Source organism: Schistocerca cancellata, chromosome 2, assembly GCF_023864275.1.
Source record: "Schistocerca cancellata isolate TAMUIC-IGC-003103 chromosome 2, iqSchCanc2.1, whole genome shotgun sequence".
Classification (NCBI taxonomy): Eukaryota; Metazoa; Arthropoda; class Insecta; order Orthoptera; family Acrididae; genus Schistocerca; species Schistocerca cancellata.
Window position 1 is genome coordinate 760,117,975 of NC_064627.1, and position 23,175 is coordinate 760,141,149.

The 23,175-nt window shown below is 40.7% G+C and overlaps 1 protein-coding gene across 1 annotated transcript in view; it reads left to right on the forward strand.

The window, feature by feature from the left end:
- LOC126162588 (ATP-binding cassette sub-family C member 4-like) overlaps positions 1–23,175 on the forward strand; it is a 166,760-nt gene that overhangs the window by 68,406 nt on the left and 75,179 nt on the right. The window contains exons 11-12 of the mRNA XM_049919190.1: positions 18,952–19,135; positions 21,684–21,863. Coding sequence (XP_049775147.1) covers positions 18,952–19,135; positions 21,684–21,863 — 364 coding nt within the window. The remainder of the gene's footprint in view (positions 1–18,951; positions 19,136–21,683; positions 21,864–23,175) is intronic.

Consider the following 23,175-nt stretch of genomic DNA (forward strand, 5'->3'; position numbering starts at 1 on the left):
ACGTGTAATGTGGGTTAATGATGTCAAATTGTTAGCAAATTTCACCAAAATTCTGCCTAGTACCACTGTGGACCTTTCACCCAATGGGAAGGTCGTCCATCCCATCTTACATTTCACCACTTGTTTTGACGCCACTGCGATAACAGACAGAACCGCGACGCCCAGCATTGAAATAACGCGGTTTTCTTACTGATGGGCGAGGAAAACATTTCAGATAACGCCACTCAGAAATGACATGAAAAGGCCTCAGGGGACGGCATAAAGGGCGCCAATGAAACCACCCTTTCCTTGCACCGTGGATTCCCACACATTTCGCGGTCGAAAACGACAGTTGAAATTGCGATGAGAGACAGGGCGACGTTCTCGACAACCTTTGACACTGCTGACAACCACGAATGTTTCAGTCCTTCTATGAGGACACAGTGGGACTGCATTCCCACTGAACGTGAGTCCACCCCGTTGGAGTGCAGCGCGACCGAATTTCTGCCTCGTGTGCAGGCTGGTAACAATAGGCACCAATCAAAACCATGCGAGGGAATTTGAACATTATCCAGAGCAGCAAAGGGTGTTTGTGCATTTTCAATCTTCCTGTTTTGTGCCCTCTTTTGGCCTCATCGCCGGGTAGGGGGGAAGGATACGACAGTGACACATGCGTGGATAAAACAACAAAAAGTTTCTCTAAAACCCCCCACCCCCAATTCTGCAATACCGTACACATCCACATTTATTGAGAATTTTCAAAAATGTGATGTTACAGAGAAAATCTGCGAAGTAGCCCTAGCTGCTTGCAGGCAGCAATCTGCCATCGACGACGTATCAAGTGGTTTCTTACCTGAAGGCGCCTAGGACTGCTTCGCAGCTTTTCTCTGCAAAAACACGTTCTGGAAACATCCCCCAGGCTGTGGCTGAGCCATGTCTCCGCAATAACCTTTCTTCCAGGAGTGCTAGTTCTGCAAGGTTCGCAGAAGAGCTTCTGTGAAGTTTGGAAGGTAGGAGAAGAGGTACTGGCGGAATTAGAGCTGTGAGGATGGGTCGTGAATCGTGCTTGGGTAGCTCAGTTGGACGCCGGCACGGTAGCTCAACGTGTTCGGTCAGAACGACCAAACACAACGATTAAAAAAAAAAAGTTGGTAGAGCACTTGCCCGTGAAAAGCAAAGGTCCAGAGTTCGAGTCTCGGTCCGGCACACAGTTTTAATCTGCCAGGAAGTTTCACGTTTTAAAAACTCTCAGTAAATGTTGATTGGTGGGGGGGGGGGGGGGGGAAGAGAGAGTTTAGAGGGGTCCTTTCCTGATTTATTCACGCTTGTGTCAATGTCGCACACTACCCGTCCCCCTCCCCGACCCCGTCATCACACCACAGGAAGGCAGAAAACAGGATGGCTGAAAATGAATAAGCAGCCATTGCTACTTTGGATCACGTTCAGATTTCGTCGAATGGTATTGAATGATCTTTATTGGTACCAGCCTGAACACGAGAGCGTGAACTGCAGTCGTGCTACACTCCGAAGGGGTATGGTCACGTCCAATGGGTATGCAGTCACACAATGTACTCAGAGAAAGGTTGAAACATTCGGGGGTGTCAGAGCGTGAAAAGTTGTCGTCCTGTTGCTCATCACAATGCCAGCTCTCGTTTCGATCGCGAAATGTGCGGGAATCGATGTCTCAAGGTAAGGGTTGGTTTCGTTGGGGCCCTTCATACCATCCCTTGAGACCTTTTCTTGTCGCTCCTGTGCGGTGGCGTGACTGAAATGTTATCCTCGGCCATCCATAAGAAAACCGCTTTATTTCAACACGGCGTCGCGTTTCTGTCTTCCATCACAGAGGCATCAAACAGGGGGTTAAATGTGGCTACGACGGTGTGTCACGAGCTTCCAGTTGTGTGAAAGGTCCACGGTGGAGCTGGGCAGAATTTTGGTGAAATTTGGTAATTTTGTGACGTCATTAACCCACCTCACACGCCACATGAACTACTGAGCTGTCACCTTACTTCCACATGTGTCGATACGTCGCTGATTTTCTGTACTGCTAGCACACAATCACAGAATTTGTGAACTTCCTACAAGGTTCCCTGTAAAACCGATAGCCAGTGGAACTCGAGCGAACAACTGTGACTCATAGCCGCACACGATCGAATGCCATTTGCGCATGTACGCCTAGCTGTCACAACAGAGAGAATTCTTTCTCTTTCGGTGTTGCTCGTACGCTTCTGTTCGCTTCAGTGCGCAGCCTAAAAGACTCTCGATGAAGGGGCTGATGGGACTATTTGAATCGGTAGAAATCAAGTGATATCTACCCGTATTAATTGATTTCTGACCGTTGCTAACGTGAACTATCAGACAGCGCTGTTTATTGCATCTACATCTACGAGAGCAGAAGTAATGTACTGGATTAACGATCGCTGAATGGTAATACGTAATTGATTTTGCAGTCATTTTATGTACTGACATGCTGTACGCATTAACCACAGCGTTATCTGCTGTCTAAAGTTGGTAGCTATTGGACCGGCGCCAATACCGATCAACGGCATTCGATTTCAATCGACGCAGCTACTCCAAACAGTGACCGTGCTGAGAGTCTTCTTAGAATACGCATATACTACTGTTATACTCACATGACGTACTATGTAATAAAAGGGAGCTTCTTTTGCCAAAATTATTGTTTCCAGCCTCTTCACTTGCTGAAACTTCCTGGCAGATTAAAACTGTGTGCCGGACCGAGACTCGAACTCGGGACCTTTACCTTCCGCTTGCTTTCAAAAAAGTTTGACGAGCACATGGCATACTTTGCACAGCCAAGACAGCAGGCATCCCTGGACATATTTCCGCCTCTCCCAGGCCTTTGTGAATGGCGACATAAAGAAGAAAAAAACAACAGATTGTGCCCCTAAGAAAGACGAAAACTACTAGAAAATTGTGATTACTACAGCAACTTTTACACGGCGAAGTTTTTGGGTGCCTTAAAAATTTAAAGCTTTCATACAAAACAGACAATGTAGTGCACACTAATGGATTAATAGCTTCATAAAAAGTAATTATCGCTCTAGAAAACATATTTTACCTCATAAAAGATTTTGCACAGAGTCTTTGCTGCGACTGAAACAAGCAAAACCACTCTATAACACGACTCGTTCTTCGGGGGACAGGTCAGCGATCTTCCGTGTGAAGCTGACAATGAGAAGTCCCCCGCGCCGATTCTGTACCAATAGTAACGAATATTGGGATAGACAGAAAAAAGGTTGGCGCTCTATTTCAGTACAATTCTGCAAAGTTTCGCATCTACCTTGAGTTTACGTCAGCGCAAGAACGCAATCACGCTGAAGGAAACGGCGTTATTTTCCGTGAACATTGTGATAACCAAACAAACATAAATTACGCAGCGGCTGCTAAGGCCACAGTACTCGTCATTTGGGTCGTTCACGTTATGTTGAAATATCCTTAATCTCATACGCATCCCGTGGTGTCACCGCCAGACACCACACTTGCTAGGTGGTAGCCTTTAAATCGGCCGCGGTCCGTTAGTATACATCGGACCCGCGTGTCGCCACTATCAGTGATTGCAGACCGAGCGCCGCCACACGGCAGGTCTAGTCTAGAGAGACTCCCTAGCACTCGCCCCAGTTGTACAGCCGACTTTGCTAGCGATGGTTCACTGTCTACATACGCTCTCATTTGCAGAGACGACACTTAAGCATAGCCTTCAGCTACGTCACTTGCTACGACCTAGCAAGGCGCCATATTCAGTTACTATAATTACTATCATCCGGAATGTATTCTGAACAGATAATGTTCCGTCAAGAGCGACGTTCATCATTAATGGATTAAAGTTAAGTATCAAACTAATTACGTCCGCTTTCTGAATTCTCATTCCTTGTCATGTTCCAGACCTCACGTCAGTATATTTCTTCCCTCCTCACGCCAGCCTGCGTGAGCTAAAACGCGTGCATTTCGGCCTCCTCTCTTAACACTGTGTTGGCTCTTCTGCTAACACAAAACATCAAATTCCTAAGTGCATGATAAATCTGTAATGGATAGAAAATCATTAAGGTACATTAGATTACAGGAAGAGGGAAGGCACATGATAGTGCTGTAACGGACAGGAAATCACTACGGTACACCAGATTCCAGGAAGGGGCGCAACTGCCGCACCGCCGGCCGCGGTGGTCTAGCGGTTCTGGCGCTGCAGTCCGGAACCGCGGGACTGCTACGGTCGCAGGTTCGAATCCTGCCTCGGGCATGGGTGTTTGTGATGTCCTTAGGTTAGTTAGGTTTAAGTAGTTCTAAGTTCTAGGGGACTTATGACCTAAGATGTTGAGTCCCATAGTGCTCAGAGCCATTTGAACCATTTGAACTGCCGCACCCTGCACCGCCCAATCCACCCACCCCTTCCTTCCGATTCCTCTGACGCCCACGTGTGACGATTTCCGCTGTAATCTGTCCTACAGTGAGAACAACATACGCGAATTTCAGCGGCAGAACGCAGCACACTTACTTTTCTTGCTATTTTCGTACTTGTAAGTCACAGCTTAACATCCCAGGCGCTAGACATGCTGCTGCACGATATCGCCAATGTTTACCACTAACATGACCCATGTAAAATATGCTTTCCACCTGATGATGATGGCTAACCACGAAAATGCGTAGCGGATTTAAAACTTCGTGACTGTTGCAGAATTACACTGTCCAGTCACATTAGTGTGACCATCTGTCAAAAGCCCGAATAACCATTTTCTGCAGCGCGGACCGCACACACAGATACAGCTGGGGACGTGAATGAGATTTTATAGTTGCGACATCCTTCCAACCAATGCTCATCTGAGGAGCTTAAATGTTGGTCCATTCCATCAGTTTCACGATAAAAACACTGGCGCGCTTGAGAATGCCACACACGTCACTCAGCTCAAGCACCGCCGTCAGACTACTTCTCCACACCTTTCTGTTCGCCGCACATTGCCAACTTTCCCAGAGATGCGTCTTTCCCCTATCTGTCTACTTTGTCTCTCAAAGATTAATTATACTCTCTCCAGTTACATTAATGCGACCACCCGTCAAATGCCTGAATAAACAGCTTCTGCAGCGCGGACCTCTGCGAGACGTGCAAGAAGAGAGTCAGTGAGGTTCTGGAAGGTACCGACACAAATGTGGAGTCATGCTGAATCCAGCGCCGTGGCCAGTTGTGCTAGATTTCACGGCTGAGAATCCATGGCTCCAACAACCAGATCAAGATGGTCCCACAAATTCTCGATCGGGTTTAAAATCGGGGAGTTTGGTGGCCAGCGGAGCACGATAAACTCATCCTGGCGCCCTTCGAACCACGTACATACACTGCGAACTGTGTGACATGTTGCATTGTCCTGCTGATAGAAGCCATAGTGGCAACGAAAAACAAACTGCATGTAGAGGTGGGCATGGTCCCCCAACGGTAGATTCATACTTGTGTTGATCAATTGTGCCTTTCGCCGACCGCGGTGGCCACGCGGTTCTAGGCGCTGCAGTCTGGAACCGCGCTGCTGCTACGGTCGCAGGTTCGAATCCTGCCTCGGGTATGGATGTGTGTGATGTCCTTAGGTTAGTTAGGTTTAAGTAGTTCTAAGTTCTAGGGGACTGATGACCTCAGCTGTTAAGTCCCATAGTGCTCAGAGCCATTTGAACCATTTTTGAACTGTGCCTTTCAGAATGGCGAGAGCCCTCAAGGAATGTCACGAAAACATTCCCCGGCCCATAACGCTCCCTCCTCCCCCTGGACCCTTCCGACGATTGTTGCAGGGCGTTTGCATTCAGTCCGATGGAGCATGAAACGTGACTCATCTCCAAAGCCACCTGTCGCCACTTACTGGACGCCCAATCCCGGTATTGGCCTGCGAATTCTAGGCTTCTCACCGCTGAACAAAGGTCAGCATGGATGCATGGACTAGGCGCCTACTGCGGAGGCCCACACGCAGAAGCGTTCGCTGAACGGTCGTTGATGGGACACTGTTAATAGCCCCTTGGTTCATCTGGTCGATCTGTTGCTCAACAGTTACACGTTTATCGACTGTGCACATCTCCACAACTATAATTCACCCCTGTCATCTATTGCTCGTAGTGCATTACAGCCGCCTTGGCACTGGTTTTGGATAGCACAGATTTGTCACGCACAGCAGCACGTCTAGAGTTTAGAGACTTAGCCATTTCGGAAACACTTCCACCCGTCGCTCGAAAGCCAATGATCATACACATTTGGACATGAGATAAATCTCTCTCTGTTTCGCCAATACGACAACGACTGCACTGTTCTCCGCGCCCTCCTGATGTGCTTCATGTAGCCTCCACTGCTAGTCCTGCCACATGGCGACTGTGAGTGGTTAGTGTGCGTTGACGTCGAACATAGGCTGTGGTAACATTAATTTGACTGGAGCTTGTATATATTTTTTCATTAACATATATCTTGTACTCAAACACAATGATTGATATCTGGCGCTCTGCATTGTTGAGCAGTGTTTGGTTTCGCTAATAATTAGTGTCGAACAACAGGAGTTCTTCAGCAGCATCATAGCTCATTCTCTTATCATGCCTTATTTAAGCGAACTAGTGCTCCGCTCTGATGACAAGGATGTTGACGGACATCGATTCGAATCTTCATTCCATCTGATACTCCTGTTGTTCTATTCTCAGCTTGCTGAGATCGGTCTATAAAGAACAGAGAATTCTTCAATGATCAACACTGTCAAGTTCTACATGGCTAAGCATCGAAATACATGGAGGTCAAATAAAACTGGGCTGGAAGACCTTAATAAGTCTGACACGAAATAAGTTACCTTCATTAAAGTTAAAAAAGGGTTCAAATGGCTCTGAGCACTATGGGACTTAACAGCTATGTCATCAGTCCCCTAGAACTTAGAACTACTTAAACCTAACTAACCTAAGGACATCACACAACACCCAGTCATCACGAGGCACCTTAATTAAAATAACAGGAGATGTGTTCTTAATAGAAAATGCTGGTAATCACCACCACTGATACTGATGCAGAAACCACTATATTTTGTCACAAAATCCTGAATAACTTCTCAGGCCACTTTTATTTCTTGCTGCATGAGCGAAGGAAGGGCATTTCAGAAATGTGGACAATGTACATCTGACAGCACAAAAAATGGCCTGGGTGATAATTGAATTACCCGCCATGTTGGATAGGAAACCAGTCTCATCACGGGTTGCACAGATCTGCTCAGAAAAGCAAAGAACACTTGTAATTGTGAGTGTACTAGAAGGATTAACACCTTTTCGACACTTAGCATAAGGACGCACCCCTCAAAACACGCAAGAAAACTGCGTCGCGCCATTCATAGCGTTAATTCATAGCGTTACAGACCTAGTAAAGGCACTTCATTTGATAACAGAAATATACAAATGTCGACAGCTGTACCATAATGCATTCGTAGCTCAGAGGTATGCCGGTACGGTAGTTCAACTAGTTCGGTCAAAAAAAGAAGTTGGAAGAAAGTGGCATAGTCGGCGATCTACTAGGCAACTGCCTGGCGACAAAGTTTGATGTGTCCAGTTTTTTTTGCGTTACTACGTTAATTCGTTTAATTACTAGAAATCACGAAATTAATAGAAAGAACACTTCACAGGCACAGTATGTGACTTCGTTACCACCTAATATCTCTTCACAGGCCTTTAACTTCAACGTCTGCAGCTTGCGAGAAAAGACGTCTATGAGGTGAGTAACAAATGTCTCAGACTCTGCCATCTACTTCCACACAGCTAGTGTAATGTTCCACAAATCATCTTGTGCTATTGACGCGGGGTCTGGTCAGTTTTCTCGCATGGTCCGAATTGTCTCTGCCCATACATTTTTAGTAGGGTTTAGGTTTGGTGCAGGAAGAGGCCAAACGAAAAGGGATATCTCAATCTGTTTTACAAACAACGCTAGCACGATCGTTGACTTGTGTATAGGAAATTGGTCCTGTTGGAAACAGATTACGCCCTCACGATGTAGTTGTCGCACTGATGGGGCCATAATATTGCTCATAAGATGGACAGCATCAAGTCACCTATCAATCTTGTGAAGCATTCCAAGTCCACGGGAACACATCCAGCCTCAAACTGCCACCGAAAGAAGGCCACTGCGACATAACTCATGGGTGTATCTGGGACTGAAACGGATATGTTGTCTGTATACTCGTACTGGGCCATGATCCACTGTGGACTATACCAATTCGTTGGGAACATCACATGCTGCAAGTCACGACTGACATTGCCCTAGGCAAAGCTAATCGGTAGAGTCGACCATTATCATGGAGCATCTCACTAATGGCAGCATCTCTACTAGTTAGCCCGGCCTCTCAAAGCCGGCACCGAACCGCATTCGCCGACCTGGAAAACGCGGTCGTACGTTTCAACTTGTAATGGTCGCCTAGTCGTAGATATAGCTAATTGCTATAATCGCACTATTTCACTCCCATTTACGGAGCTTGTTAGCACTTGATGTTAGGTTCGCGCCATTAAAATGCATTGTGTTGTGGTAATCGCTGCTACTTGCTGGATCGCTGCTGTGTCTCGATGCTGATGCTGGCTCTAAATCTGGTTGTCTAGGGTTAAAAACATGAGGTCCTGTGTTTTTTATGTGCTTTTGATGATAAAGAACGAGAGAAACCAACAAATACGTAAACTTCAAATATTTATTACTCTGGTGGCCATCTTAATTCCACTGTCCACCAAAGACCATGACACAACACAAAGTAGTATTTCCGTTACATGTTATTTGCATTGTTTATCCACCTCAAACAATAACACACAAACACACTTTACCAAAGTGACATTCCGACTGCCTCCCGGCCGTTCTTGCTGCTTGTATTTATAACATTGTCAAAGAACTACTAAAAAGAGGTATAGTTTATAAGTCACATATACATCTGTTATCATAATTTGTGCAGAAAAGTTATTAATTTGCATCGAGTGACATCATTTAACATGTTATTAAAATGACAGACAGATTTGTTGACTTGACAGAATAATTCTTTGTTACAAAAAGGCCGTTTTTTAGAAGTTTGTCAATTGACTTCTCTAATTTGCATAAATAAGTAAATAACATGAATTATTAAGAATTACATTGGTTTTCGTCTAAAATAGGATTGATTTCGTGAATACTGAGTGAAAACGCTCCTAGTGAACAAATAGGTTTCACTGGGTGATTTTTATTTAAGGAGATCCAAAATACCTAAGTTGGCCACTATTTTTCGTACTTCATATTAATTATTTAAGATGAACTTAGTGTTTTTACATGATGACATTTGCTGTGTCAGTGATCAAGTGATATAAACTTTTGTGTGGGTCAGTTTCTCAGTATAATTTAATGGGTTGACTGTTTATGCAGACATGTTATGCAATCATTGTTAACATACACAATAACTTTCCTATAATCATAAATACTCATTAAACTGGTTGAATTTGGAGGGTATCGCATACTTCGGTATAGTAAAGCCTTTAATATGTTCCGTTACAAACTGCACAATGTTTAAAAAGGATTTAGCCATGGCATGTTGACAAGTTCATTATCCTGGACAAGTGCTGTTACACGATAAAGTCCAATTTACATACGTCTTCTGGTTTCTCCAGTATCTCGGCAACGTATTATATATTGTCATCCGATCGACTCAGGAATGCCACCCCGTGCCCTAGCCTCCGAGACTGTCAACTTCGCTTCCTCCACAAGAGCAATGATGTGAGCACGAATAGACTGCTAGGATGAGGCATGGCGCACGAATAATGTGACTCAACTGAAAGCGATGTGGTGCAGTTATTTGACGTCGCTCGTGCACTGTAATTGTATGTTATAGGACAAATGTTGTGCATGCAGACCAGAATCACTGCGACTGATATTGTGTAATATCAATGAAACCGTGCAAATGATTCTTATGCATAATGTCAAACCGCGCGACCGCTAGGGTCGCAGGTTCGAATCCTGCCTCGGGCATGGATGTGTGTGATGCCCTTAGGTTAGTTAGGTTTAAGTAGTTATAAGTTCTAGGGGACTGATGACCACAGCAGTTAAGTCCCATAGTGCTCAGAGCCATAATGTCAAACAGAGGTAGTAAATTTAGTTTTCCAGCTCCAGGAAGGTCATTCTCCACCAGAAGTGACTTTCATTGATTCATAGACAAAATTCAGTCTCATATTTAGTGGCAAATTAACTGCACTTCATTGAAATGTCGACATGTGTTTCACATAATACGATGGTGGGGTCCATAAAAAATAAATTGTTAAACCAGAAAAATTTGTCGCTTGTGGTGGAAAAAAAATCAGAGGGATTCAAAACAGGAGACGCTTCACATGTCTACATCCACATCTACATCATACTCCGCAAGCTACCTAATAGTGTGTGGCGGAGGGTCCTTTCGGTACCACTATCTGATCCCTCCAACCCTGTTCCACTCGTGAATAGCGCATGGGATGAATGATGGTCGGTAAGCCTCTGTATTAGCTCTAATTTCTCGAATTTTCTCCTCGTAGTCAGTGCGCGAGGTGTACGTGGGGGACATTAATATGTTGCCTGACTCATCCTGTAAAGTGATGTCCCGAAATTTCAATAGTAAATCTCTCCGTGATGCACAACGCCAACCTTGTAACGTCTGCCATTGGAGTTTGTTTAGCAACTCCGTAACGCTCTCTCGCCAGCTAAACGATACCGTGACGAAACGCGCCGCACTTCGTTTCATCTTCTCTATCTCCTACATCAGTCCTACCTGATAGGGATCCCAGATAGAATAACAGTACTCAAGAATAGCGTCTTATAAGCCACTTCTTTCGTGGATGAGTTACATTTCCTTAAGATTCTTCCGATGAATCTGAGTCTGGTGTCTGCTTTTCCCACTCTCTGTTTTATATGGTCATTCCACTAAAGGGCGCTCTAGATAGTTACGACTAGATATTTTATAGCAGACGCTATCTTCAGCTGTCTGTCGTCAATAGTGCAGCTGTACAGTAGTGGATTTCTTTATAAAACATATGAATCCCATACCTTTTTTATTCAGCTACAAAAGCTATTTAAAACATTATATCTATTTTATTAACATGCACTATATCTATAGATAAAACCAGGGTATTCTATTTGAAGAAAAGAGTTTGTGTATTCTAGGAAAGATTTGTAATACTGCCAAGATCAGTTTTCTGTAATTTTTGAGTAATGTTTCCTTGTCTGTATGTTACAAAATATATAAAAAATATGACTGGTTATATTTCATTCACATCAAAGCTGTATCAAACCTTAAATCTTACTGTGTAATAGGTTTAAAACAAAGTGCAGGGCTATAGATAGAGAGATGCTGAATGAAATACATTTGGCTGTCAAGAGAGTAATGTGTGATGCCTTCAATAATTCCTATAGCAGAAAACTGTCAAGTGATTTTTCGAAAAAACCAAAGAAATACTGGGCATATTTAAAGTCTGTTTGTGGCACCAAAGTTGCTTTCCAGTCCCTAGCAAATGAGACAGAAATGGAAATCGAGGGTATCAATTAATAGCTGAAATGCTTAACTCCGTTTTCAAATGTTCCTTTACAAAGGAAAAACCCAAGAGAACTGCTCCAATTTAATACTTGTACCACTGAAAAGATGAATGAAATAAGCATTATTGTCAGTTGCGTTGAGAAACAGCTGAAGTTGTTAAAATTGAACAAAGCTCCAGGCCTTTATGGAATCCTTGCCAGATTCTATACTGAATTTGTGGCTGAATTAGCCCCTCTTCTAGCTATAATCTATTGTAGTTCCCTCAAACAAACAACCGTATCCTGTTCTTGGAAAAGAGCACAGGTCACATCCATCTACAAGATGGGTAGTAGAAATGATCCACATAACTACTGACATTATCCTTGACATAAATTTGTTGTAGAATCTCTGATCATACTCTGAGCTGAAACATAATCAGGTATCTTTAATGGAACAACCTCCTCAATACCACCCAGCATGGATTTATAAAACATCAATCATGTGAAACCCAATTCACACTTTTCTCACAATAAATACTGAAAGCTTTGGATCAAGGTAAACAGGTAGATGCAGTATTTCTTCATTTCCAAAAAGCCTTTGACTCAGTACTACACCTATGTTTATTGTCAAAAGTATGATCATATGGGGTATCATATGAAATTTGTGACTGGACTGAGGACTTCTTGGTAGGGAGGACACAGCATGTTATCTCGGTTGGAGAGTCATCATCAGATGTAGAAGTAACTTTGGGTGTGCCCAAGGGAAGTGTGTTAGGCCCATTTCTGTTCATATTGTATATTAATGACCTTGTAGACAATATTAATAGTAAAATCAGCCTTTTTGCAGATGATGCAGTTATCTATAATGAAGTACTATCTGAAAGAAGCTAGGCCTACATAAATATTCAGTCAGACCTTGATAAGATTTCAACATAGTGCATAGATTGGCAACTTGCTCTAAATGTTCAGAAATGTAAAATTTTGCTCTTCATAAAATGGAAAAATGCAGTATCCTATGACTACAATATCAATAACTCTCTGTTGGAATCAGCCAACCCATAAAAATACCTGGGTGTAAAACTTTGTAGGGATATGAAATGGAATGATAACATAGGTTCAGTCATGAGTAAAGCAGTTGGTAGACTTTGGTTTATTACTAGAGCACCGGGGAAGTGCAATCAGTCTACAAAGGAGACTGCTTACAAATCACTCATGCTCCTATCCTAGAATATTGCTAAAGTGTGTGGAACATGTACCAGATAGTACTAACAGGAGATATTGAATATATATAGAGAAGGGCAGCACAAATAGCCACAGGTTTGATAAACCTGTGAGAGAGCGTCACAGAGTACTGAAGGAACTGAACTGGAAGACTCTTGAAGATAGGCATAAACTATCCCAAAAAAGTGTGTTAACAATGTTTCAAGAACTGACTTTAAATGATGACTCTAGGAATATGCTACAACCCACTATGTATCACTCACATAGGGATTGTGAGGATAAGATTAGAATAATACGGGGTGTTTCAAAAATGACCGGTATATTTGAAACGGCAATAAAAACTAAACGAGCAGCGATAGAAATACACCGTTTGTTGCAATATGCTTGGGACAACAGTACATTTTCAGGCGGACAAACTTTCGAAATTATAGTAGTTACAATTTTCAACAACAGATGGCGCTGCAAGTGATGTGAAAGATATAGAAGACAACGCAGTCTGTGGGTGCGCCATTCTGTACGTCGTCTTTCTGCTGTAAGCGTGTGCTGTTCACAACGTGCAAGTGTGCTGTAGACAACATGGTTTATTCCTTAGAACAGAGGATTTTTCTGGTGTTGGAATTCCACCGCCTAGAACACAGTGTTGTTGCAACAAGACGAAGTTTTCAACGGAGGTTTAATGTAACCAAAGGACCGAAAAACGATACAATAAAGGATCTGTTTCACAAATTTCAACGGACTGGGAACGTGACGGATGAACGTGCTGGAAAGGTAGGGCGACCGTGTACAGCAACCACAGAGGGCAACGCGCAGCTAGTGCAGCAGGTGATCCAACAGCGGCCTCGGGTTTCCATTCGCCGTGTTGCAGCTGCGGTCCAAATGATGCCAACGTCCACGTATCGTCTCATGCGCCAGAGTTTACACCTCTATCCATACAAAATTCAAACGCGGCAACCCCTCAGCGCTGCTACCATTGCTGCACGAGAGATATTCGCTAACGATATAGTGCACAGGATTGATGATGGCGATATGCATGTGGGCAGCATTTGGTTTACTGACGAAGCTTATTTTTACCTGGATGGCTTCATCAATAAACAGAACTGGCGCATATGGGGAACCGAAAAGCCCCATGTTGCAGTCCCATCGTCCCTGCATCCTCAAAAAGTACTGGTCTGGGCCGCCATTTCTTCCCAAGGAATCATTGGCCCATTTTTCGGATCCGAAACGATTACTGCATCATGCTATCTGGACATTCTTCGTGAATTTGTGGCGGTACAAACTGCCTTAGACGACACTGCGAACACCTCGTGGTTTATGCAAGATGGTGCCCGGCCACATCGCACAGCCGACGTCTTTAATTTCCTGAATGAATATTTCGATGATCATGTGATTACTTTGGGCTATCCAAAAGATACAGGAGGCGGCGTGGATTGGCCTCCCTATTTGCCAGACATGAACCCCTGTGACTTCTTTCTGTGGGGACACTTGAAAGACCAGGTGTACCGCCAGAATCCAGGAACAATTGAACAGCTGAAGCAGTACATCTCATCTGCATGTGAAGTCATTCCGCCAGACACGTTGTCAAAGGTTTCGGGTAATTTCATTCAGAGACTATGCCATATTATTGCTACGCATGGTGGATATGTGGAAAATATTGTACTATAGAGTTTCCCAGACCGCAGCTCCATCTGTTGTTGAAAATTGTAACTACTGTAATTTCGAAAGTTTGTCTGCCTGAAAATGTACTGTTGTCCCAAGCATATTGCAACAAACGGTGTATTTCTATCGCTGCTCGTTTAGTTTTTATTGCCGTTTCAATTATACCGGTCATTTTTGAAACACCCTGTAGCTGCGTGCACAGAGGGATTCACACAATATTCTTCTGGCACTTCATACATGAATGGAACCAGAAGAAACCCTAATAACTGGTACGATGCGATGTACCTTCTGCCATGCACCTCACGGTGGTTTGCAGAGTACAGATGTAGATGTAGATGTGATTTCTGCCAGCCAAATTTTGTACTGTCAAGTGTAAATATTCATCATCTCCACTTTTATATTTTGGGAGGTAAGTGAGAGTGGATACCACATTCCTGGTCCATCACAAACCATCCCAGCATTGAATTTCTGTGAATAATTACTATGCTGAAATTTTTGTTAGAGGATTCCAATGATATGAAAATAGCAACAGACTAGGAGTGTGTTAACAAATGTCTACATTCTCCCACAAATACATATGAGGAAGGTTACTCCCCACAACAACAAACTGAAAATGCAAAATGCTAACTCTGAAAGGATGCTCTGACTTCACAAGTGTACTAAAACACATATAGAAAAGTAGTGTATTCAGCAGCCATTGGTATGTATTTCTGTAATCTGGTGCTAAGTCAGCATTCTAAAACTTTCAGTAAATATTTGCACATCCAAATCAAAATTCTGTGTAAACTAGTACCTGATCATTGTGTTTTTATTAGAGAATGTCTTTCCTGTTAACCATGCAATGTAAATTTTGCAGTGCCAAGTTTCACCAAGTACCATTTGAGACACTTTTTCCTGTCCCAAAATAAAGCTCAAGGATGTCAATGTTTGACTGTTGGTTGGCCATATTGAAACCTGCTTTTTTTTCTCTGATACTTAACAGCCTACTCTTGTCTTATGCATAACAAATGCAATGCCTCCCACACACTAATTTTTTTAATACAGTGTTCATTGTCTATTACACATAAAATAGAAGAAAGACAGCAAGGACAGTCTGGGTATGTCAAAAGAATGGATGAAAATATTCAAGAAAGTACTTTCATGGCAACCTCCTGGAAGGAGAAGAAGACCATGAAAATTGTGGCAAAGTGGTATCAAGGAAGCGATGGAGAGAAGCAAAATGGAAGAGGATGAGGAAAAATGGTGAGATTGAGGCATTTGGTGACTGAGATGTGTAATGCAGAGACAGCAGTAGGATCCCTGCAACAAGGAAGGAGTTATTTCTGTCAAATGTCAAATCACCACTGTGGACCAAACTGAACAAGACATGGCTCGAATTCTCTGTGGCAGGTAAATGGACAGCAAGAGCTGAAGTATTTAGCATGGATGGATGGACTCTTCATTTGTGGGTATAAGTATTTGGAGGATCTAACTTCAGGCTGAGATCTTCTTCTTTCTAGAGAACATATAGCCTTTTTAGTATATAAAAATGTAATCCATGGTCAGTCCCTGACATTTAATTTGCTAATCACTTTAATAAACAAACAAATGTTCACAAACACAAAACATTAAAATATCTAATTATTATAGAGGTTGTTTCAAAGTCGATGTGACAAACGTCTAGGTGTAATAGATCACATAATGGAGAACAACTATCATTAGAGACAAAATATTCATCCATGCTTCCTGGAGACATCAGGTGTCTCTAATAATTGATTGTGCCTCTGAGAGGTATCAGGGTGTCGATATTCTGTGGTGTTCATGTGCAACGTGTATTGCCTATAAACTAGTCATATACTCCAAAGGAAAGTTGGTAGGTCAAGCTTCTAAAATGTCTTTTTCCACAAAGAGGCACACATACTTCAGTTTTTTTTTATTGAAAATCTATCAGTTTATCTATCAGATGCACCACAACTGGTTAGTAGTACCTGCTAGTTTGGTGAACTCATATTGTCCCATGGCTAGAAAATCAGTAAGATGGGACCTCACCTCCCAGGAAATGCCAGTGAACATTTTGTCTGCAGCAAAAGTTGTTCCCTGTAACAAGATGTTTTCACAAAGGCTTTTAGACACCCTGTATATCTAGACACTCTTGTTTGTTGTAGAAATCACCATCACATAAAAGTGATCTCTTTTATGTTATTCACAGGATAATAGTTTGACAACTATACTTTGGATAACATTTTAATCAATGGTTTAAAAGCTTGAGTAATTTCATTTGCCATTTATTTTTAAAATTATTTATATCTTACAGCATTAATTCAGTGAGTAAACAGTGATGAAATTTTATGGCTTGCACCAGAATAATTTTAAGCAGTGAATAGTTGATATTATTTTCCTTCAACTGCTACTTGGGCCACTGTTTCCTTCAGTCTGTGATTGATTATGAGAACTTATTTTTATGTATGTCACACTTCCATTGTCTGTTAATGCAAGGGAGTGTGATAAGTAGATGAATCAGATTCCATCCAATATACAGATTGTGAGAGGGTAAAGAGAGGATTGGGAACAACAAGCTCTTCCTACTTCATTCAGTGCTGGTACTACTAAAGGGCTACTTTGTGCTTTGAACTGAGCACTAGCATGACACTGAAAGTGACACACATTTTTCACAAGTTGAAAGTCTAGTACTTCTTCAGCATGTGGAATGCTGTCCATATTTTTGGGTGCTATTAATATTCATAACACTGTATCATAATTACTATACAAGTATATTTTGGAGCAATAAATTATGACTATATTAAATTCGATCTGCTCCAAAATATTTTTATTAAGTCATTAATACATGAAAAGTAGGAAGTTAACAAGATGCTGGCATTTCCGTCATAAAAATCATCACTAACACAACATGCAAAAATGGCTGAGGTGTTCAAAAATACCCACAAATTATTGCTTTCCATTTGATCTGTTATCAACATTAACAGATTTGCATACACTTTACAGCTGGTACTTGTTTCTACCTAGTAGGATGCCTTTGTTTTATCTAAGTTTACTGGTGCTAATTCATAAAGATCAGGTCAAATTGCTAGTGTCATTTAATGTTACTTCAGTTGGTATAGCTAGCAGGTTTTGTTACAATGCCTCAAACATAATTTAACAGAGATGTTTATACTGAACCATACTCAGTGTTGTCCATTACTTAATATCAGAATTTAGAACTGTGAGGATATGAAGGTTAGGAATTGGGTAAATGATTGGACTGTTGAGTCCTGCCAAATCAGCAATTAAGTAATTAAGAAATGGTGCAAGTCTGCCATATTTAGTCTAGATGCCTCTAACACAGCAGTGTCCTTGAAGCTTTAGACATTCGTGTGCATACATCAAAAGCTTGTCAGGAACAATCTGGTAAGACAGTCATCATATGATGATCTTATTTATACACAGGTTCATGGTCTCAGTGTACATTTCAAAAGAAAACATTACCCATTGCAAGCCAGAATATTTTTTCTTTTATTTGCTATTGACCAATTTTGACAAGTATAGTAATTATCAAGCAACATACAAAATATCTTGTTGTGGCATGTTGCTAGAGATATTCCATATGTTGCTTGATAATGACTAAACAGTCAAAACTGGCCAACAACAAATGAAAAAAAATTTACAGCCTATAGCAGACAATGTTTTCTTTTGAAAAAAGTCATAATATGTGTGGAAAGGCCAATAAGGTTCTTCTGCTAGGGAGTAGTCAACTAACGGGAATATCAGAATTAGTACTGAACTCCTTAGGCAGTGAATACTAAGTAACTAGGATTTTTAAGGCAAATATAGTGAAGTTATCTGTGATTTTGGCACTTCGCAAATCATCTTGGTAAAGAATATCATGTAGAGATTATTGGGGATTCTGGTTACAGTTTTCACTGAAACTTCAGTTATGGATTTGAGTATGAAATTGGGCACATCACTGAGAATGCTCCTTCCACTAATGTAAAGATTTAGTCACTGTTGGCTATACGGCAAGCTCTACATGAAACATTCTTCCCAAACTATAAGAGTGAATTTCAGTTTTCTCTCAACAGGGCAGGCAATCACACACGAGTGTGACTGATGCATCACCCCTCACATAGTTACATACACATGGCATGCTTTACATTCTAATGTTTCTGGACAGAGGTTACATGCATGAGTAATTCCCAGAAGCACTCAGTGTTACGAAAGCAGTGTCTGCTCAATCCATGTGAGTTCTGACATTTTCACTATTTCATTTTTAGAATAAATCTTTCTGAAAGAAGTCCTGATAAACAGCTGCAGGCACAATTGCACTAATTAGTGGAAAATTAAAAATTAAAAATTATTGCACTGCCCTTAACAGTGCTGAGCTTCAGCAGTAGATTTGCAAGTCAAGAAATGAATGAGTAGTTATCTAAAATGTAATTCTAACTCCATACCCTGGGTGTTACTTAGGTTTAGACTCAGCTTTCAGTTAGCATCTTCTGCACAGAGTTGCTACTGTAAATACATGTGTGAACACATATTTATAAATTAATTATAGAGGCTGATACATTCTGGTTGTAATCATTTAATATGCTACTGTTGCCTAATAATAAGATAAGCTGTTTACTTGTGTGTTTCAGGGCTGTTTATCGCGATGCAGACGTATATCTTCTTGATGATCCACTCTCAGCAGTGGACACCCATGTGGGAAAACATCTGTTTGAGGAATGCATTGTAAAATTTTTGCATAATAAAACAAGAATACTTGTGACACATCAAATACAAAATCTACCTCACACGGATCATGTTGTACTAATTGATGCAGTAAGTATGTTGTGAGTTTATACTCATATAACAAGAGCATTAAGTCTTGAGTGTCAAGAGTTACACCCAGAAATAAAATACCAGGTCTTATATTTTTGCTTTCAACAATTTTCTAAATATTTATCTCACTGACGTGTCAGTTCTATGATTTGTTTTGTGTGTGTATGGAGGTGGGGGAGGGGAGGTGTCTGTGTGTGTGTGTGTGTGTGTGGGGAGGGGAGGAGAGGTTGGAAGATTATTATGTAATGTAGTTGAGAGAAATTCATGGAAATTCTGCACCAGCATGTAAGAACTTATCAGAGAGATTGTGCATGGTCATATAAATATTGCGGTTTTGACTTGTGCTGGTTTCTTCTGATGAAATGGTTCATAAAAATTGTTAAAATATGGTAAAAGTTCACCTCAAATTAAGATTCATGAGGTTATTCAGACTTTTGGTACCTCATTTGATTGAATATATAATATGCTGAATGGTTCTGTGCAAAGAAACTGATTGCTTGATGGGCTTAGCATTGATCGACTCCCAACTGTAAATATTTGAGCATAGACATTTCAGAATCTTGTTTGTAAAAGTTGAAGTATATTCCAAAGAACTTCTGTCATCATTATATGGATTGAGATGAAACTTGCTTCCACCTGGAGATGAATCTGCAGTTAAAACAGTAAGTACCAAATATGAGAAGGAAAAATAAAAGGAAAGAAAGAGTGTTGTATAATCATGTTTGTCTGTTTAGAAAAGCATAAAAGAGTGTGTGGGTTTACTATGTAATGTTCTTGGACCATTTGAATAGTTAGTTGAGCCCTAAAAACTACAAGTAGCGTGCCAAATATAGCTCTTTCTGCTGAATACTGTTATGCCAAAAGTGCACGAGTTCAGCAAAGAAATAATTTCTTATGTACTGCAACAGTCCATAAGATTTTGAGACAGGATTAGCAAAAAGCAGAAAATGATTAAAAAGCTGGTTTTAATACATCATGTGTTCAACATATTCCCCCACCCCCCACCCCACTAGACTGCAAAACACATACCATTGTGAAAACCATATAAAACTGTCAGAAAAGTTCTTCTGTGGAATGTTGTTCAACTCACATCAACTCAGCAGTTGACTGAACGTTGGTTATGCCATCAAAGCATTGAGCCTTGATGAATTTCTACACTTTGTCATTTAGAGACAAGTTCTTATTGATAACACCAAGTCTTGCCACCTGTGATCATTTTTTCCAGGAATGAACTGTCTGTGAATTGCATTTCAATCAAGGTGCAGCAGATATCCACATTCATTTTTGTCCAGGAGTCAAGGTGTGTGGGGCAAACTTTGTGCATACTTTTCTCTTTTTCAAAACATTCTAGAGAATATCTTGAACACTTTATGTAGAAAAGTTGCTGTATTGTGAATTGTGAAACAACAATGTTGACTCATTATGGTCACATGTCAACTAATGTGATTGCTTGCTTACAACAGAGTGGTCAAGTGCACATCTGTTGTTACAGTTGTTAGTTCAAGCAGCCATGGTAGCTACTGCACTTATGCCACTTATATGCCAGGAATAAAACCAGTCTTGGGTCTTTTTGGATGGATGGTGCATCTTATTTCTCAGATTTAAACATGTGATTCTCTTTTTTCCCTGTTTCCTGAATTCAAAAAATCGCTTGGAGATACAATATGCTCACCAAATGAGGAGACGACCTATGCTATAGACAACCATAAAAAGATTCCAAAACAAATTTATTTCTGAGAAAATAAAAAAAAAACTGAATTTTGCAGGGCAAAATGTAGTAGTTCCTCTGAAATCATTTGTGAAATCGAAATATTTTGCAACAATAAATGTTTCTTGCATTTCTTAACTCAGTATATGACTCCATATTCTCAACTATCTCACAATGAATAGCACAAACATTTTATAACAACAAAGAGGCATATTGAAAACTCTGGTATAATGTGGATAATTTAGGAGTAATGGAGACCACTCACTGAATATTAGCCTAGAAACATTTAGTTGCTGCTGACAAGTGCACAGTTGCATCCACACACACACACACACACACACACACACACACACACACAGAGAGAGAGAGAGAGAGAGAGAGAGAGAGAGAGAGAGAGAGAGAGGGGGGGGGGGTGCTATAGACAGAGAGAGAGAGAGAGAGACAAAATTATTTTATTTCATATTGAAAAATCTTCAGCCCCTTTTGTATGTGCATGTAAACATAGTGTATCATAGCTGATCTTGCCACTGAAAACTGCCAAATATTTTGCTGCATACATTCAAGTCTCTCATTGTGAGTTAAATAAGAATGAAAGGTAATAGTGTTTAATCAAAAGGATGCATGTACTCTCTTCATGCACAGTCCATCTTTTTTATCATTTTAGGATTATAGTCTGCATATTACTGTTAATTTTGTATTTCTGCTGCAGTTGCGTAATGTTTATATGAGTATGTGGCTATTATGACCTATATATAAGGCACATTACTGGAAATATTTCTTCTTTAAACCATAAAATAGTATCACTGATTTTGTACAATAATTATGTTTTTTATCCAACAGGGGAAAGTCAAAATTCAAGGGTTATATGCATCAGTTGTACAAAACCCAGAGTATGCAATGATGCTGAGCCTTTCAGGAAAAAACACAGATGAAGATGAGCCTGAAGAGAATAAATCATCACAAACATTTGGTAGGCAGCTTTCGAGATTCTCCAGGCAAATATCTCGAGCATCCACACGTGTGAGTAACATTTAGGGACCCAAATGGTTGTCTACTTTTAAAGAGCTCCATTCTCAATGTGTGCTGTGTGTGAGGACATAGTTTACATTTGTTACTGGCATTATTCTGTTCTAGCAAAAAGTAAATGCATTTTTAAGAGAAAAATTTTTAACAATGGATTTCATCTTTTGCTGTATCAAATTAAAAATGCAACAGGAGTTTGCATGTCTGCCTTCTTTTCTATCAAATTTTAACTACCAAAATTACTCTATATGCTCATGTGACAATCCCATCCTCCTATACCTGAAACTATACATAACAATACAAAACAATAGCATTATATTTTCATAGATTTGTCAATAATCATCTCTTTTCCAGCTGAATCATCCAAACGATGCATTACCAGATGCTGTTTATTATCCTGCCAGTAGATAATTTCCTCTACTGTCTCAGAACTAATATTAGTAACTGTAGGGTAGTAATCAATTATTTCCTGATGCTCACAAGATCAAATGACACAGTTTTACATCTAGAAGGTTTAACGGTTGGAAAATATCCTGAAACATTACTATAATGACATCCATAAATTATCTCACACTAAAACTCACATACTTGCTGGATCCCTTAGTTTGTTCCTATATTGCTTATTCTCCAAATGTTCATATCAGTTTCATTTTGTAATATTACTGTTGTCACCTTCAAAGACTCTTTGGCCAAATATTCTCTCTGATGCATCAACTCTCCACCCCCTATCTTCATTTACGTATAAAAATAGCACCTAGTAATATTGTCATCTGATATCTGTTGGTCCAAGCCTTATGGTTTTCATCATTATTGAGGCCCCCTTCTGTTCCACAAATACTTTTCATACATGCAGCCATTCAGACATTGAATATGCAGCATACAAATGTCCAGGAAACTCATTACCTCTTTTCTTATGATATTAATTTCCTTAGTGATTGAGAGTAAGCATTTTACTTTTAAGGTGCACCTATACAAAATGCAGTCTGGGCTACAATGTTTCTCTTTTGCATAAATATTTTTATTTATTGACTAGAGATACGTTTCTTGGAGTCCCAGGATATTAGATACTCTATTGAAATCAGATCTGCCTTCCTCAACACAACACATCATTTGGTAAAAAATCTAACACAAACATATATATTCAGTACACATAGTGTGGGACACAATGCCATTTTCACAAGGCATATGAGTACATACTATATGTCATGAAGTATCTGAAAACAGCTCTGGCAGTTATCAAGATTTTACACTAAAATGAAATTCACAACCTAGTTGGATATCCAAATGTATTTATATTATGTTTCACAGG